This window comes from Cricetulus griseus, assembly GCF_003668045.3.
Source record: "Cricetulus griseus strain 17A/GY chromosome 1 unlocalized genomic scaffold, alternate assembly CriGri-PICRH-1.0 chr1_0, whole genome shotgun sequence".
Classification (NCBI taxonomy): Eukaryota; Metazoa; Chordata; class Mammalia; order Rodentia; family Cricetidae; genus Cricetulus; species Cricetulus griseus.
In genome coordinates this window covers 65,645,305-65,661,325 of record NW_023276806.1, presented here as the reverse complement: position 1 = coordinate 65,661,325, position 16,021 = coordinate 65,645,305, and the positions used below count along the sequence as shown (strand labels likewise).

The 16,021-nt window shown below is 47.6% G+C and overlaps 2 protein-coding genes across 15 annotated transcripts in view; one reads left to right on the top strand and one right to left on the bottom strand.

Annotated features, from left to right (window-relative positions):
* LOC100771675 (GON-4-like protein) overlaps positions 1–10,953 on the top strand; it is a 61,673-nt gene extending 50,720 nt beyond the window's left edge. For all 14 annotated transcript variants that reach the window (XM_027393179.2, XM_027393178.2, XM_035450501.1 and 11 more), the window contains 11 exons: positions 69–324; positions 1,124–1,308; positions 2,203–2,400; positions 3,731–3,874; positions 5,184–5,327; positions 5,411–5,530; positions 6,275–6,385; positions 7,766–7,976; positions 8,579–9,200; positions 9,284–9,386; positions 10,010–10,953. In XM_027393179.2, the coding sequence (XP_027248980.1) occupies positions 69–324; positions 1,124–1,308; positions 2,203–2,400; positions 3,731–3,874; positions 5,184–5,327; positions 5,411–5,530; positions 6,275–6,385; positions 7,766–7,976; positions 8,579–9,200; positions 9,284–9,386; positions 10,010–10,159 (2,244 nt within the window). In that variant the 3' untranslated portion in view covers positions 10,160–10,953. The remainder of the gene's footprint in view (positions 1–68; positions 325–1,123; positions 1,309–2,202; positions 2,401–3,730; positions 3,875–5,183; positions 5,328–5,410; positions 5,531–6,274; positions 6,386–7,765; positions 7,977–8,578; positions 9,201–9,283; positions 9,387–10,009) is intronic.
* Msto1 (misato mitochondrial distribution and morphology regulator 1) lies at positions 10,449–14,849 on the bottom strand. Its single transcript, XM_027393181.2, has 14 exons — positions 14,690–14,849; positions 14,462–14,597; positions 13,902–13,971; positions 13,720–13,795; positions 13,304–13,358; positions 13,088–13,175; positions 12,821–12,938; positions 12,608–12,742; positions 12,358–12,510; positions 11,909–12,040; positions 11,500–11,684; positions 11,182–11,286; positions 10,984–11,093; positions 10,449–10,721 (listed from the first exon to the last, which is right to left on the bottom strand). Exons 1-14 carry the CDS (start codon positions 14,837–14,839, stop codon positions 10,507–10,509), a joined length of 1,728 nt encoding a protein of 575 aa, XP_027248982.2. The 5' UTR covers positions 14,840–14,849; the 3' UTR covers positions 10,449–10,506.
* Positions 14,850–16,021: the final 1,172 nt, after the last annotated feature.

The window sequence follows — 16,021 nt, the reverse complement described above, 5'->3', positions numbered from 1 at the left end:
TGCTCCTGTACTTGGGCCTTCTGTGAGCTGCTAGGAGCCCTTAGAAACATTCTTTGGGGTGCTTTTAGGAAACAATGGAGAAACTGACTTGGCTGGCATCTGAAAGGAGCATGAGTCAGGAGGGTGAGTCTGAGGAAGAGAACTCCCAGGAGGAGAACTCTGAGCCAGAAGAAGAAGAGGAAGAGGAGGCAGAAGGGATGGAAGCCTTGCAGAAAGAGGGTGACGTGAATGATGAAGCAGTTGGAGATGCTGCTGAGAAGCAGCCTTCTACCTTGGCCTCACCCAAGACTGCTCCACAAGTGGAGACCAGCGTAACCCCAGCAGGTGAGTGTAGCTGACCCCTCGGAGGACAGGTTCCCCTTAGCTGCATTCTCCAGAGGACTGAGTGCACAGTGTGCAGCTCACAGAGTAGCCCGAACCTCCAGGGAGGAGTCTTTCTTTCTCCTGCAGCAGCTTTCTTGCCCCAAACAGACTAGGGCAGTGCCTTTGAAAAACAAAAGACACAAGTCAGAGTCTCATCAACAGTTCATTTACAGGAAGTTCCTGTGTTTTATTTGTGGTTCTTGCCTCTTGTGTGCTTGAGGCTATGAGCTGTTGGGCGATCATGTTTACTACTTCAACTTGTCTTTTTTTTTTTTTTTTTTGGTTTTGGAGACAGGGTTTCTCTGTGTAACTTTGGAGCATATCCTGGCACTCGCTCTGGAGACCAAGCTGGCCTCGAACTCACAGAGATCCGCCCACCTCTGCCTCCCGAGTGCTGGGATTAAAGGCGTGTGCCACCAAGGCCCGACTAGCTTGTCTGTCTTTTGATCAGGGTCTTACTGTTTAGCTCAGGCAATGTTCTTTTCCTGTGCTAATGTAAGTGTGGACACTCAAAGTTAGCACTGGCCTTTTTTTTCAAGCTGCAGGTGTTCAGTGTCTTCTTGTCTCCCAGTGGCTTGAATTTCTTGCTGCCCAGTGGGTATGCATATGCAGTGGAGGCTGCATTGTTTTGTCTACCACTTTCCTAGCTACTGCTTTCCCTAGGTGTTCTGAGATATTAACTGGATTGGATGTGTGCTACTTGTGGTGGACTGTATAGTTACAAACGTTGAGAAAGAATCTTTTTCATGTGTACTCCCAGGAGAAACCATCAAAGCTGCTGGCAGAGGCCGAAGCAATCATCGAGCTCGAAACAAACGAGGAAGTCGGGCTCGGGCCAGCAAGGACACCTCCAAGTTGTTGTTGCTCTATGATGAGGACATTCTGGATCGGGACCCACTTAGGGAACAGAAGGACCTGGCATTTGCACAGGCTTACCTCACCAGGGTAGGCAACACAGCTTCTATTACTGCCTGTCTATGTGTATGTCACTTCTGCTGCTCTGGAGGAATGTGTTTTAATATGGAAATGTCTGACTAAGGAGATAGCTCAGCAGTAAAGTGCTTGTCTAGCATGGACGAGGCTGACCCAGCTATGTACTCCATAGCTGGGTCTGCCTTATTTCCTGGTAATTGCCACAGAATTCTCTGAGAGACTAACAAGTAGACCCAGAGTTCAGTCATATTTGGGATGGCTGTCTGTGCCCCCATGTTCATCCTGTCTCTCATTCATCCAGGGATCAGGAGAACGGTGTTACTGCTATCCCCAGTGCCAAGTTGTGACATTATAGATTGGGCTGATAACAGGACCTTTTATGAGCCTTTAGTGAAAAGGATGGCAGTTGTATTCAGCCTAGAGAACTGGCCTCAGGGGAATGTACTTTGGTCTCTTGGTACCCTGTGTAGCTTCCTTCTCAGTTAATAACCCAGTAAAGTGAGGTACTTGGAGTGATTGGCCTGCTACTACTACTGTTATCTGCTACTGCATTATTAACATTCTAAATTGAGGTATTGTGTACCTTGGTATGACAATAATTAGAATCCATATACAAAACTCTTCTTATCTGGTTAAGTTTGGGGCTCAAGTCTGGAATGCAAGCTTAGTAATCCCTAGTATTGTGGCTCCAGGCTCAAAACAATAAAAGTTGTCAGATTGCCCCTCAGAGAAAAGGGAGTCTGCTTTGCTGCTTGTTCTGTTCTGTGTCCTTTGTTAACCCCAGGTCAGGTGAGGGCCTCTGAAGGATAATCTTAGCACTGTGAACATGACTCCTTCTTCTGGAACCTTGCTTGTTTTAGAGGCCCAAAGAAAATGAATATTGACTATTGGAAGTCTTGTATGTAGGTACGAGAAGCTCTCCAACATGTCCCTGGCAAGTATGAAGATTTTCTTCAGGTCATCTATGAATTTGAGTCAAGTACCCAGAGGCATACTGCTGTTGATCTCTACAAAAGCTTGCAAACCCTACTCCAAGACTGGCCTCAGCTCCTGAAGGACTTTGCTGCCTTCCTGCTCCCTGAGCAGGCCTTGTCCTGTGGACTAGTAAGTAGACAGACCAAGAAGGCTCAGCAGACTCTGGGGCAGAGGCAGATGGGACTTGAATATAGTCAAGCAAGACTGTCTTAGTCTTTTGATGTTTTTTCAGGTCGCCCTCACTCCATTTCAGTTAGGCCTTTCTCTTCTCAGTTTTATCTCCCATTTGTTTACAAGGTTTTTTCAGTAGTACCAGTAGAAACCTCTGGAAGTCACATTCTACCCTCCCTTTTTACTGGTGAAAAGTACCGTTTTAATTTTTTTTTCCCTCTGTTTTTGAGTCAGTGTCTTTCTGTGCAGCCTTAGCTGACCTGGAACTCAGTATGTAGACCAGGCTGGCCTTGAACTCACAGAGATCCATCTGCCTCTGCCTCTCAAGTGCTGGGATTAAAGGTGTGTGTCCCTCTATCCCAGCTCTTTGTTTTACTAAATATTTGTTGAGTGTCAGGAAAAGACAGATTCTCTATGTATGTACTTCACAGAACACTAGAGTAAAAAGACAGCACTCAGGAAGCTGAGGCAGAAGGATTGCTGGTGGTTCATGGCCAGCCTAGAATTCATACTTTTTCAAAATCCTGGGGTACATAATGAATCCCCGAGTGACAATAATAAAAATAGAAAGTTGAAGTAAAATAAAAACTAAGATTTCAAATGGGAGGAATGGCAAGTTGGGCAAGGTAACTCCTACTTTCTCTCCTGGGAAAGCAGAGGCAAGAAGAGACAGGGAGTTCAAGCGGGAGAGAGAGTTGGGGGAAGGAGGGAGGGAGAGAAGGAGGAAGAGAGAGAGAACGGAAGCAGTAGTCTTAGACTTCTTGTTCCAATTGGTAGAACTAGGACTTACGGGAATAATCACAGTATTCTGATGGATTAGTCTTCATTGGCTGGTGGGTTGATTGTGAGTAAAATGTCCGTCCACCTTCTGACATTATTGTGAGGATGAAATGAATGTGTATGCAAAAATAATGTGTAACTGTGAAGTTCCACTTGAGTTTGAGTATCTGATTGCATAATCCATAAAATAAAACAAGAAACAACGTGGTATGTAGCTATCTCTTTTATCTGTTTGCTTGAGACAATACTCCTTGCATACCTCAGGCTGAACTTCAACTTGGAATGTCATGTCTCAGTCTCCTGCTAGTATGACAGAGATACATATCTACTGTGTCACTCATTCACATCTTCATTTGGAGATTCCCAGGGTCCTACAATGGGGTGCTGGAGTTTAAATAGAATCCTGTCTTAACAAGCACCTCTGGTCCATTGTTGTTCTTCTCAGAGATTTGTGGTTCTGATCCATCTGTGAACTGACTCCTTTCGCATCTTCCTTCTCTTCTGGTAGTTTGAGGAACAGCAGGCTTTTGAGAAGAGTCGCAAATTCCTTCGGCAGCTGGAGATATGCTTTGCAGAGAACCCCACACACCACCAGAAGATTATCAAGGTGCTACAAGGCTGTGCGGACTGCCTTCCTCAGGACATCTCAGAGGTACTCTGTCCTGTTTCCTATTTATTTGTTTTTTTCCCCTTAGGTTTATCTATGTGTGTGAGTGTTTTATGTGTATGTATGCATGTGTACCAGATGCAGGCCTGGTGCCTGCCGAAGTTAGAAGAGGATATTGGATTCCTTGGAAGTTGAATTACAGGAAGTTGAATTACAGACGGTTGTGAACTACCATGTGGTGCTGGGAACCTAATAGCAGCAGGTGCTATTATCTGCTGAGCTATCCACACCCCCCCCCATCCTGCTTCCTTCAGATTTATTTAATGTATGCATTGGGGTTTTGCCTGTATGTATGTTCATCTGTATGATGGTGTTAGATCCCCTAGAACTGGAGTTACAGACATTTGTGAACTGCTATGTGTGTGCTGGGAATTGATCCCAGGTTCTTTGGAAGAGCAGCCAGTGCTCTTAACCACTGAGCCATCTCTCCAGTACCGATGATTCCTTTTTATTGTCATTTTTCTTTCTTCCTAATGTTTTCCAGAGGTTCTGAGTTCAATTCCCAGCAACCACATAGTGGCTTACAACCATCTGAAATGAGATCTGGTGCCTTCCTCTGGCCTGCAGGGATACATGTAGGCGGAACACTGTATACATAATAAATAAATAAGATCTTTAAAAAAAAAAATCTTGGGAGTCAGATATCAGAATAAGAACCTGAATGACTAGACCAGTGGCAGAGATGTGTCCAGTGACCTATTTCTCTCTTTCCTCCATCCAAAAAGGCTGAGACCTTCTCTAAGCCCTGACCTGCTACTTCCTGTCTATCTGTCCTCAGTCCTCCAAAACCTCTGTGGTTAATTTTGGTCAGCTAGTAGCTGTGATTCAAAAACAACTTTATTGTCAGTCTTGGAGCCTCAGAATGCAATCAAAATATCACACAACACCTGGGGACCTAAATTCAATCCCTGGGACTAAAATGATAATTGACTCTAACTTTCATAGGCCTGTGTGCACTTACTGCCAAGCCTTAAGACCTGAGTTTGATCCCTGGATCCACATGGTAAAAGGAAAGAACTGATTCCTAGAACTTATCCTTTGACACCCACAGGTGTGCTGTGGCATGTACACATCCACAGACAGGCACAGACAGACACACGTACACATGCAAACACACCAAATAAACAAACAAAAAAAAAACCCATGTAATCTTAAAACAAGGTACATTTAAAAAAAAAAAAAAAAAAGCCAGGCTCCATGTAGAAGGCAGACTGTGGGCTACATATGGGACTGGTTTGAGTGTGGTCTAGAAAGATACTCCAGATGTCTTCTTAGTCTTCACAATTCTCCTCAGCTCAAGACACAGATGTGGCAGCTCCTCAAAGGCCACGACCACCTACAGGATGAGTTCTCCATCTTTTTTGATCATCTGCGCCCAGCAGCTAGCCGGCTGGGTGACTTTGAAGAGATCAATTGGACTGAAGAGAAAGAGTATGAGGTACAGGCCCTGAGGTTGCCAAGGGGAAGGCTGCCTGCGGGAAGGGTAGGCCCAGGCTGCTTAGTGCCACCAATTCCTTTTAGTTTGACGGCTTTGAAGAAGTGATCCTCCCTGATGTGGAAGAGGAAGAGGAGCCTGCCAAGGTGTCCACAGCCTCAAAGAGCAAGAGGAGAAAAGAGATTGGGGTCCAGAATCACGATAAGGTATACGTGCTTTTGGAAAATCATGCCTTGGATTAAACTTTGCATATATTTATGGTATATATAGGATAGCTCATAGGGTTTTTAGGATTGGAGAGGCCCATGGGAGCAAATTGAGGTGAGGCTGCTGTGGAGAACCCCAGAGACTTCATTAGAAGGAATCATAGCCAGGCACGTTGCCACTTAACTTACAATTCCAACACTTAGAGGCTGAGGCAGGGACATTACTGCAAGGGCAAAGCTGGTCTATGCTACATGGTGAAAACCTGTCTCAAGAAAGGGAACAGAACAAAAGAAAACAGTAATTTATCCTTTTCTCCCTAGCTCAGAGCTGCCCTTTTTCTTACCTTTGGATTTTAATGTTTCAATTTTGCCCATGGAAGGAGTGCTGGGAATAAAGTGTTTGGCTTTATTGAGTGAAGTCATTATACAAAGCCATTTAGAGAGCACACAGGGAGACAGAAAGTCAGTTAACTGGATCTCACTTTGGAGCTCTCCATACATTTCCTCAAAAATCTGTTTGACTTAAGTGTGTCCCAGGCCTGTGGGCTGCTGGGATGCTGCTTTCTTTGGATCATTGTGGAGTCTTTCAGGATTCATTACCAGCTGAGGTCAAGATTGGGTCAATGACCCCCCCCCAGGGTGATGAGATGGGAGGGGCATCTTTATAACTCAGGCCTCTCAACTCAGCTCTGTGTCTTGGTTCTAAAAACACTTGGCAGCTAATGAAGCTGGGGTGTCTTGTAGGAGACGGAATGGCCTGAAGTGGCCAAAGACTGCTCCTGTTCGTGCCACGACGGAGGTCCCGATTCTAAGCTGAAGAAAAGCAAGAGGAGAAATTGTCACTGCAGCAGCAAGGTGAGGAAGGGGCCTGGTTTGCTGGGATTGCCTAGGCCATTCTGTGCAGATGCTGGTCAGGTGTGTTGTTATTTGTGTGGGATTTTGTTTGTTTGTTTTGTTGTTGTTTTTGAGATTGGATCTCTCTACATAGCCTGGGCTGTCTTGAAACTCACTATGTAGAAGAGGCTGGCCTCAAACTCAAGGAAATCTTCCCTCTGCCTCTAAAGGTGTGTGCCAGCATGCCTGGCTAAATGCTGTTTTGCTACTACAGATTTATGCACTTTTGAACTTAGAAAGTGATCACTTGGCCTGGCGTTGGTGGCGCACGCCTTTCATCACAGCACTCGGGAGGCAGAGGCAGAGGCAGGCGGATCTCTGTGAGTTCGAGGCCAGCCTGGTCTTCAGAGCGAGTGCCAGGACAGGTTCCAAAACTACACAGAGAAACCTTGTCTCGAAAAACCAAACCAACCAAACAAACAAACAAAAAACTTGTTCTTCAGAGTGAGTTGGTTGGCAACACAAATGCTGCCCTTGTTAGAAATGGGGGGAGGGGGTCCTAGGTGCCTTGAAGTCCTTGTTAGAAATGGAGGGGTCGTAGGTGCCTGGAAGCATGTTGGCTGTGTTGCTGAGTAGCAGCACAGGTCTTACCTTTGAGGGTCTGAGACATGGTAAGGTCAGGACATTTTTAACCTAGAGAGCCACCTGTTGTGCCCGAGTCACAAGGACCCCCAAAGAGACCAGGGAGACAGACCACCGATGCAAATGCACGAGGTTTATTAAATTGTCTATATTACCTTGGGAGGGACCCCATCTAGCAAACTGACACAGCAGCCTCCAGAAGGGGTGAAGTTCCCTGTCTACTGCTAGGTTTTAAAGACAAAAGTTACAGGATTGCATCCGTAGGTACTGGTTGGTTTCTGATTAGTTGACATTTTGGAACTATCAGGAAAATTTTTCAAAGTCCTATTTTGGCATGAAATACCTGTGTACCAGGTATTCTCATTAGTCAGTGCTGAGAGGGAACATTCTGTGGTTTCTATGGCTTTGTCTTGTTACTTGCAGATGGCCTGTTGTACATAGATAGCAATAGTTTTTAGAACTGTATCCTGGAGACTATAGGGGAGGTTTTGGTCTCCCCTGGAGTTTCTTTTGTGGCCAAACAGTTCCCAGGAACCAAGTACCTAGGAGGCTGGGAGCTGGGGAGTCTGGAGTTCAGTTTTGGCCCTAGGCCCTGGGATGCCAGGGATTGGGAGTTTCCTTGTGTTACAGGCCTACGTGTCTTTTCTGTAGCTTGTCATGGCTGCTAAAGCAGGGGCTGAGTGAGGGTCTGGTTCCTTTGTTTCTAAATTATTAGAAGTGAAGCCTTTGAGTTTAGTTTTCCACTTTCAACCCTTGCAGGTCTGTGACAGCAAATCTTACAAGAGCAAGGAGTCCCTTGAGTTGGTGGGCAATAGCCCCCTCCAAGAGGCTAGTTCGATGACTGGAAATAAGGAAGTGGGACAAGACAAGGACGTATTGGAAGAGGAGCCCCTGGAGGAGCAGGAGAACATTGCGGCCACCCAGAGTAGAAGCGGCAGGACCACCAGAAAGGGAGAGATACCCATTCCAGGTGAGTAACCTGACTACCAAGCTTCCCCTGTTTCTTTCTGAACCGCATTTTCTTACACTGCATGAGCATGGCTAAAAAACTTTTCCAGGGATGGGCATGACAGACCTTTTCCCATTCACTTCTCTCACAAAGTTAAAACACTGGTACAGAGCCAGGCAGTGGTGGCACACACCTTTAATCTCAGCACTCAGGAGGCAGGGGCAGGTATATCTTTTGAGTTTCAGGTCAGCTTGTTCTGCAGAGTGAGATCCAGGCCAGCCAGGGCTAGACTGTAACTCAAAAATAACAATAAAACAGAGGCTGGGGAGGTGGCCTCCTCTAGAGGTTCTGTGTTCAATTCTTAGCAACCATATGGTGGGATCTACTACCCTCTTCTGGCATAAAGGTGTACATGCAGATTGAGCATTCATTCATTCATACATACATACATACATACATACAGATTCCTGAAATCCTCTCCTAGGTGTGAACCCTCTCTACTAACATTCTAGCATATCAACCATGCCCTTCTTTGCTGAGTGGCTCCCCCAGTCTTTCCACCAGCTCACCAGTGACTTATGGTTGTCTGTGTATACCCTGATCCCCATATTCCTCCTAACCAGGGTCAACAGTAGGGAGTGCTTTGCCGTGCTCTGCAGAAGTGACTGTCGTGGAACAGCCCTTGGAGGGCCCGACACTCTGCTCACCAGAGACCCCTCGACTTCCTCCTCAGACTGGAGTTGTATTCTCCTCTGTCAGGAGAAACCAGGTTGGACCTGAAATTGTCTCCTGCCTTGGTACATCCACCATACTTCCTGAAAAGGGGGAGGACCTAAAGGCTGCTGCTAATTCAGAGACTACTGTGCCACTCCCAGATGTGTCAGAAACTGAGAAACTTCCAGGCTTTGTGGAGATCCCTGCTTCTCTCCCGAGTCCTGTTTCCTCAAGGACCAGCGACACAGGAAAAAGACACATATGTGGGAAAGCAGGTACTCAGAGCTGGCTACTTGAGAGCAGAGTGGAGGAGGCAAAGACAATCCATATGATGACCCCTATCTGTGGATCTTCATCAGGAGTTGATTCCTCAGAGATTACTCCCCAAGCTGTCAGGGGGGTCGTGCCTGAAGATAGAGGAACACAAGGCAAGGGGCCAGAGGGGGCTCTGCCAAAGGTCTCAGAAGCTACAGTCTGTGCTAACAATAGCAAGGTCAGCTCCACTGGGGAGAAGGTGGTACTATGGACAAGGTAGGTAAAGATGAACTGTGTTTGCAGAGTGTAACACAGATCCAAACATGTCCTCGGGGCTAACCATGCTGCCTGGATTACAGGGAAGCGGACCGAGTGATTCTCACCATGTGCCAGGAGCAGGGGGCACAGCCTCACACCTTCAGCATTATCTCTCAGCAGCTGGGAAATAAGACCCCTCTTGAGGTAAGGTGGGAAGGGAAATATGATGATGGAGAACTAAGGCAAGAGGATGGGACCATTGGCATTTACAGTCATAAAAACTAACTTTTCTTTCTTTTTTGAGACAAGGCTTCTCTGTGTAACAACAGCTCTAGCTGTCCTGGAACTCACTCTGTAGACAAGGCTGGCTTTGAACTAGAGGCCCACCTGTCCCTGCTCCCAAATGTTGGGATTAAAAGGCGTGTACTACCACCTCCTGGCTCATAAGAACTTTCATGGCAGTAGATGGTTATTATAGAGGTTGGCCCGAAAAAAGGCTTGACCTGTCAGGGTGGTAGTTCTTTTCTTTTTACTCTTTCTTTTGTGGGGAGGTCAGGATTTGCACTGTGTCCCTAGCTGTCCTTGAACTCAGGGATCCATCTTGTCTCTGCCTCCAAATTTCTAGAATTAAAGGTATGCATCACCAAGTATGGCAAAAGAAAAAAAAAAAAAGGTTCTAGTTTTGTTACTCAGAACACTGGTCTTTCTGTGGCATTTTCCTGTCTATACAGAAGACGCCACCTTTGGTGTCACTGTGTGCAGTGAGTGGGAACTCAGTGCATCCTAGGTAGACTAGAACTATGAGCACAACCCTTTTCCTTCACTAGGTTTCCCACCGTTTCCGAGAGCTCATGCAACTCTTCCACACAGCCTGTGAGGCCAGCTCTGAGGATGAGGATGATGCCACCAGCACCAGTAATACAGACCAGCTCTCTGACCATGGGGACTTGCTGTCTGAAGAAGAGCTGGATGAGTGAGACCCTGGGAAGGAGCGGTTTAATCTGCCAGGGCCAGCCCAACAGCCATCTGTACGAGGGTGGTTGAACTTCACTTATGGAGACCTTGAGTTCCTTCTGTAGAGCTAAGGACAGGGTCAGTCTGGAGATGGCTGTGCAGCCTGTATCTTTCTCAGGGACCTCAGTGAAGACCTTACAAACCCAATCTGTAAATAGCATTGAAGGAGAATGGGATTTGGCTCTTTGGTGATCTCAGTGTTTTTAAATGTCCAAATGCCTATGTCAAGTAGCAGGTCCAAACACACTGGGCTCCTGTACACGGCAGCTTTTTATTATAAATTATCTCCCCAATACCCTTCCCTGGAACATCAGTTTGAAAGGCTGACACCCTCCTGGTAACACTGGGCCAGGTTGTATAAGTCCTGCAGCAGCTCCTCCATGTCATCCTGCTCCACTCCAGCATCCATGAAGCTAGCCCAGCGCCGCAGGTCAAGTCTGTTGAGCTCTTCAGCCAAGTCTCCCAGGGTCTGGTGCAAGGATGAAGATGAACGCAAGGCCCCAAACACGGGGATGCTTTGCACTGCTGCAGAGGGACAGAAAAGGGAGTGGACTGGAGTCTGCTCCGGGACTCTTGTACTGATAAGCACATCTGGGACTTGGTAGAATGACTGTAAAGTACAGCAGTAAAGTGTTTGTGTCCCTGGTGTGTCAGTACCCCAGGAGCTTATAGTCGAGTAGAGGAATGCTCAACTGTGAACATTTTTTCTTTAGCACTTTTAATTCAAGAAGAGAAAGAGTAAAACTGCTCCTATGTAGTTGACGTGTTAGTTTTCTTCATGTCCTACCTGCACACTTTGGGGGACAGTCCAGGGCCATTCCCTTGTAACTGCAGCTTGAGAAGAGGTGTGGGTAAGGAGGAGCCACTCTGCAGGGCGTCCGCAACAGATGTGAAGAACTGCAGGCAGAGAGAGGATGGTGACTCAGAGCAGGGAGGCAAAGGCTGCTGGCAGGCAGCCCGAGGAAAAGGCAAGTGCTATACTGACCTTAAGACTCTAGGATGCTGATGTTGTAAGTACTGGGCCAAGACTTCTTCTCCAGAGGCGCATGTATGGAGACCAGAAGGCAAGGGTGTCCCTGGGTTGAGGTTACTGACAGAACACAGCCAAACCCACATTTACTCTTTGGCTGCATGAATGGTAGCTAAGAATTCTTACAATCTTGAACCATCAACTGAGTCAGTCCAGAGCTTTAATTTTAGGTAGTGAAGGTAGGAAGAAAGCATACCACTAGAACACCTAGGCATTAGGGAGACAAAGTTATGAGAAAGTCCTACAAGGGCCTCTAAAGAACCCAGGCTTTACCTGGTATGGCTTGCTCTGTCTATACCCCTCAGCACCACTGACTGGGCAAAGCATTGACTTCCAGCAGAATCCCCACAAGCAGACAGTGGGGTCCATGGAGTGTCTCCTTCAAGCTGCACCAGGGTATCAGGAAGGGACTGGCCTGGAACCAGTGGGAAGGGGATGATTGCTTCTGCTGTCACCACCTAGAGACCAGGAGGTACGAGGTGTTACAGAGCCTTTCCTCAAGTCTGGCCCTCTAAAGCTTCCTGTTTTTGTTTGTTTTTCAAGAAAGGTTTTCTCTGTATAGTCCTGGTTGTCCTGGAACTAGCTCTGTGGACCAGGCTGGCTTCAAACTCAGTCACCCGCCTGCCTCTGCCTCCCGAGTGCTGGAGCTACCACCACTGCCTGGTCCTCTAAAGCTTCTTACCTTTTTCCCAGAGAAACTTAGCAGATCAGCCAAATGAGCCATGGGAACCATGGAGGAACACAGGCGATAGGGAGCAGTTACCGTGTCCAGGGCTGTAGCCAGGATGGCGCTACAGTGGAATGGCAGAGTGGCCTGTCAAGTGGGACAGGGGGGGGAGGGGAATGCTGGGTCTTTCGGGTGAGGAAAAAACGTGTGAGGCACAACATTAAGGGCAGAGGTTCAGGGAATGAAGTAAGGGTCTTTGTCCTGAGGATGGACAAATAGGAAGTGCTAAGAGGTCAAGTTCAAGCTGGGGACCCAATTTGGTGTTAAAAGTGCTTCCCAAGTATGTGCTGTGTCCTAGGTTCAATCCCTAGCCACACATATACACATGACAAAGGGTGGGGGGGGGACAAACAGAGTGACCCACAGTAAATAGAGGCTGATATAGAGTGAGCTTTAAGCCTTACATCATAATGTAGGTTAGGGAAGTTGACAGGTGGCTTGGGTCGAAGGCCCAGGTTGCCTCCCAGAGATAAGGGACAGACCAAAGAGCTGTACCCAGTCAGGTGCACCAGACCAAATGCTGTGTTTAGGAGACGATAGATATTTTTCTGGGGCTCCTGGTAAAAGAAATGAGAAAGGCTTACTCTACACAGCTTCCTCAGTGGGATCCTTTCCTTCCCACCAACTCTGCTGCTTTTCTTATTTTCTACTCACCCCAAGATTGCAGGGACCAGGGAGCAAACCCCATGTTATTACTCCCCGGCCTGAATACTCATCTTGTAGTAATTCTGCAGTTTTAGCACCTACACCAGAGAAGCCATCATGTAGGTCACACAGGATCTGGAAGCCCTGGAGAGATGAAAGCCAACAGACGACTATAGGATGAGGAGAGCTGCTACCCCAGCATCCACCTTGTCACACAGCTACCTGCAAATAGTCACACTCTTCCACATAGAAATGCAGTCTGTCCTCCAGCTCCTCCAGGTACCTGGGCTCCTTAAGGACACTCTCCCCTTGGCCAAAAGCTTCGAGCCGACCCGTTTCACTATCAAAAAGCACCATGATAAGACTCAACCCTGTCTTCAACTTCCCAGTCTGCTGTTTTGGAGGAGGGCAGGTGAGATGCAGTTCAGCCTTATCCAGTGTGTTGGGGGGAACCTAAGCTTTATCTCACAGCCTCTGGAGTCCCCATACCCATCATGGTTGTACTTCTGAATCACACAGATGCTCCGAGGGTGGAGGTGCACTCTGAGGAAGTCTGACCAGACTCTGATGATGTTCTCTGTGGGGATAAATGGTTTTGGATTTGTACTGGAGATGATTGGTGGGCACCTGAAAAAAGAACAGATGAGTTGTACCATCCCCCAAATCCCTGCTCTGTTCAGTCTCCAGTATCAAGGGCTACCTCACCTTTGCCATTTTCGATAGGTTTGGCCCTCCAGACACCATCAGTACTCAGCACTCCCTGGGAGGGGTGAGAAAACTGACATTTAGTTCTAGTTAGTTCTCTGCCATGGGTTCATCTCTACATGTGTATATGTATGTGCATGCCCATGTGAGTTTATGTGAACCACATTCATGAGTTGCCCAAAGCTAGAAAAGGGCATTATATACCCAGGAACTGGTTACCGGCTGTTGTGAGCTGCCAAATGGGGGCATTAGGAACTCTGGAAAGGTTCCTTCCTGCCAGTTTAGAGCCAATGGTGCTTTTTTTTTTTTTTTTGAAAAAAGGCCTATTTCTAAGGCATTTACAGGGACTACCACCCCAATTTTTTGCTCCACGAAGCTACTTTGCTTGTTTGAAGGTTTGGGGCAGAGCCCATCACCTCTGCACTCAGAAGGTCCTGGAGGTTAGGGTTCTTTGGGTAAGCTTCTTCTCTGTGTGTGGTGAGCTTCCCTTGCCTGAAAAAGAGTAGAGAATAAGCAAAGAGAGTATCCCTCTCATCTCTCCAGCCTTCTGTGCACACACACTGGACCTTCACCCCCTTTCACACATCAGATACACGACCATGCTACTGTAGTGTCTGGATGTCGGTCCTTGTAGAGGCCACCTTCTTCCTTTAGTGAATTCAGACTGCCTGCACAGAAATGAAAGACAAGGTCAAAGCCCTAGAGTATAATCTCCCTCCCTCAGACTAATCTGATCATTGTGTTGTGGCAGTTTCTCTGGCACTGGGCAAAACTTTGTTTTGCTTTTGAGAGGTCTCCTATGTATCCCTCAATGGTTTACAACTGTGTAGACCAGGTTGGTCCTGAATGCAGAGATCTACCTGTCTCTGCTGGGTTTAAAGGCGTGCCAGAGTGCTCTCGGTTTTTAGAAGCATACTTGGTCATACGTTGGATGGGATGGGAAATCTGAACTCTTATCTGTCAACAGCTGTGATTCTGTGTTGAGTGCAGCAGCTTAACAGTATGCTGCCCATTCCACAGCCAGCTCTTGAGTTGACTGAATACCCTGACCTTCCTGCGTCCTCGGGGGTTCGTCTGCAGGGTGGGTCTGAAGTGAACTAATTATCGGGCCTTACACGCAGAAGGGGAAAACTTGGCTGAGCTCCGCCACCACCTCACCTTTCAGATCCATGAGGATGAGTCGCGGCGTATAGGTTTCCTGGCCATGCAGCGTTCGGCCGGTTCTGAACAAGACGTCGGGGCACAGTTCCCCCGGCGACTCTTCGCCCTCGGTCGTCCGTCCCAGCGCAGCATCCTGCAGGGTGCAGAGGACTGAGCGGAGGGGAAAGGCGGGGCAGGGCCACGTACCTTCCCCAGGGAGCGCCGGGCTGCCACTAGGGGCCTGACCTGCTGGTTCCACCAGTGCGCCCCGACGAAACCCGAGAAATGTCCCAACTGCAGCGTGAGCACCTCGCGGGCCCCGCCCGCCATAGCAGCGCCGCTCCTCAGCACTCCACTCAGAGCCTCCGGGGCCCAGGGGGCGGGGCCTGCGCCCATTGGCTCCTGAGCACGTGCTTTCCCGTTGGCTACACTATTCGTTAGTCTCCCGGGCGCTTCTCACGCCCCGCCTCTTCCTCTCCTGGGTTGCCGGAAGCTGCAGCGTCCCCACTGGCGTCGTTCAGTTCCCTCTGCGCTTCCGATGGCGCCTTCTGTGGGCAAGGTCATAGAAGATTCTCTCACCTGTTCCCATCACTCTTTTCGCAGATACCTCTCTCCCCTAGGTAATAATTCACACTAGAAAATAAACCTGACGAGGAACTGGACGGCCCTCTGAATCAGTCCTCCGCATCTGGAAGTTCCCAGCCCGGCTAACCTGATGGCCTGGGCTCTGGGTCATCTGTCAGCTCCTGTTAAGTTATGGGAAAAATTATAGTCCCCTTCTTCTTGTACATGTACCTCATTTGCACTTCTGTGCTGTTTTTTATTTTCTTTTTAATTTGGTTTGCTATTGGGGCTATTTTTTGGGAAAGACTCTCGTATCCCCATTGATGGCCTCAAACTCACATCCTCAGGCCACTGCTTCCTGAATGCTGGAATTAAAGGCATGTGCCACCAGTAAGGCTGGGGACATTCTTTTATGTTTTTATAAGCTTTTTTGGATATCCAGTTTGCAAAGGGTTTCCAAATCCCATGTGTTAGCACAAACCTCTAATCCCTGTTCTTGGAAATGGAGGGAGACCAGTTCAATTCTTAGCTCATCTAGTTGAAGGCCAACTTGGGCTACATGAGACCAAGTCTAACGTACAAAACAAATATATATATTTTGATACAGGGTTTCTTTGTGTAAGATCCCTGACTATCCTGGAACTCACTCTGTAGACCAGACTGACCTCAAACTCACAGAGATCCGCCTGCCTCCCCAGTGCTGGGATTAAAGGCGTGCACCACCGCCGGTTTAAACAAAACAAATTACTATTCCGGAAGTTCTTGTTTATGTTTTTTTTTTTTTTTCCCACCTGGGCTGTCTGGTATTTAAAGCAGTACATTCCTGAACACAAATCCATTGCTAGTAAAATGTATAGAAAATACCTATTAAGGGCTGGAGAGATGGCTCAGCCAGTTAAGAGCACTGTCTGCTCTTCAGAGGACCCAGGGTCATTTCCCAGCAATCACATGGCAGCTCACTGTAACTCGAATTCCAGGGGATCTGACATCTTCACACCAATGCACATAAAGTTA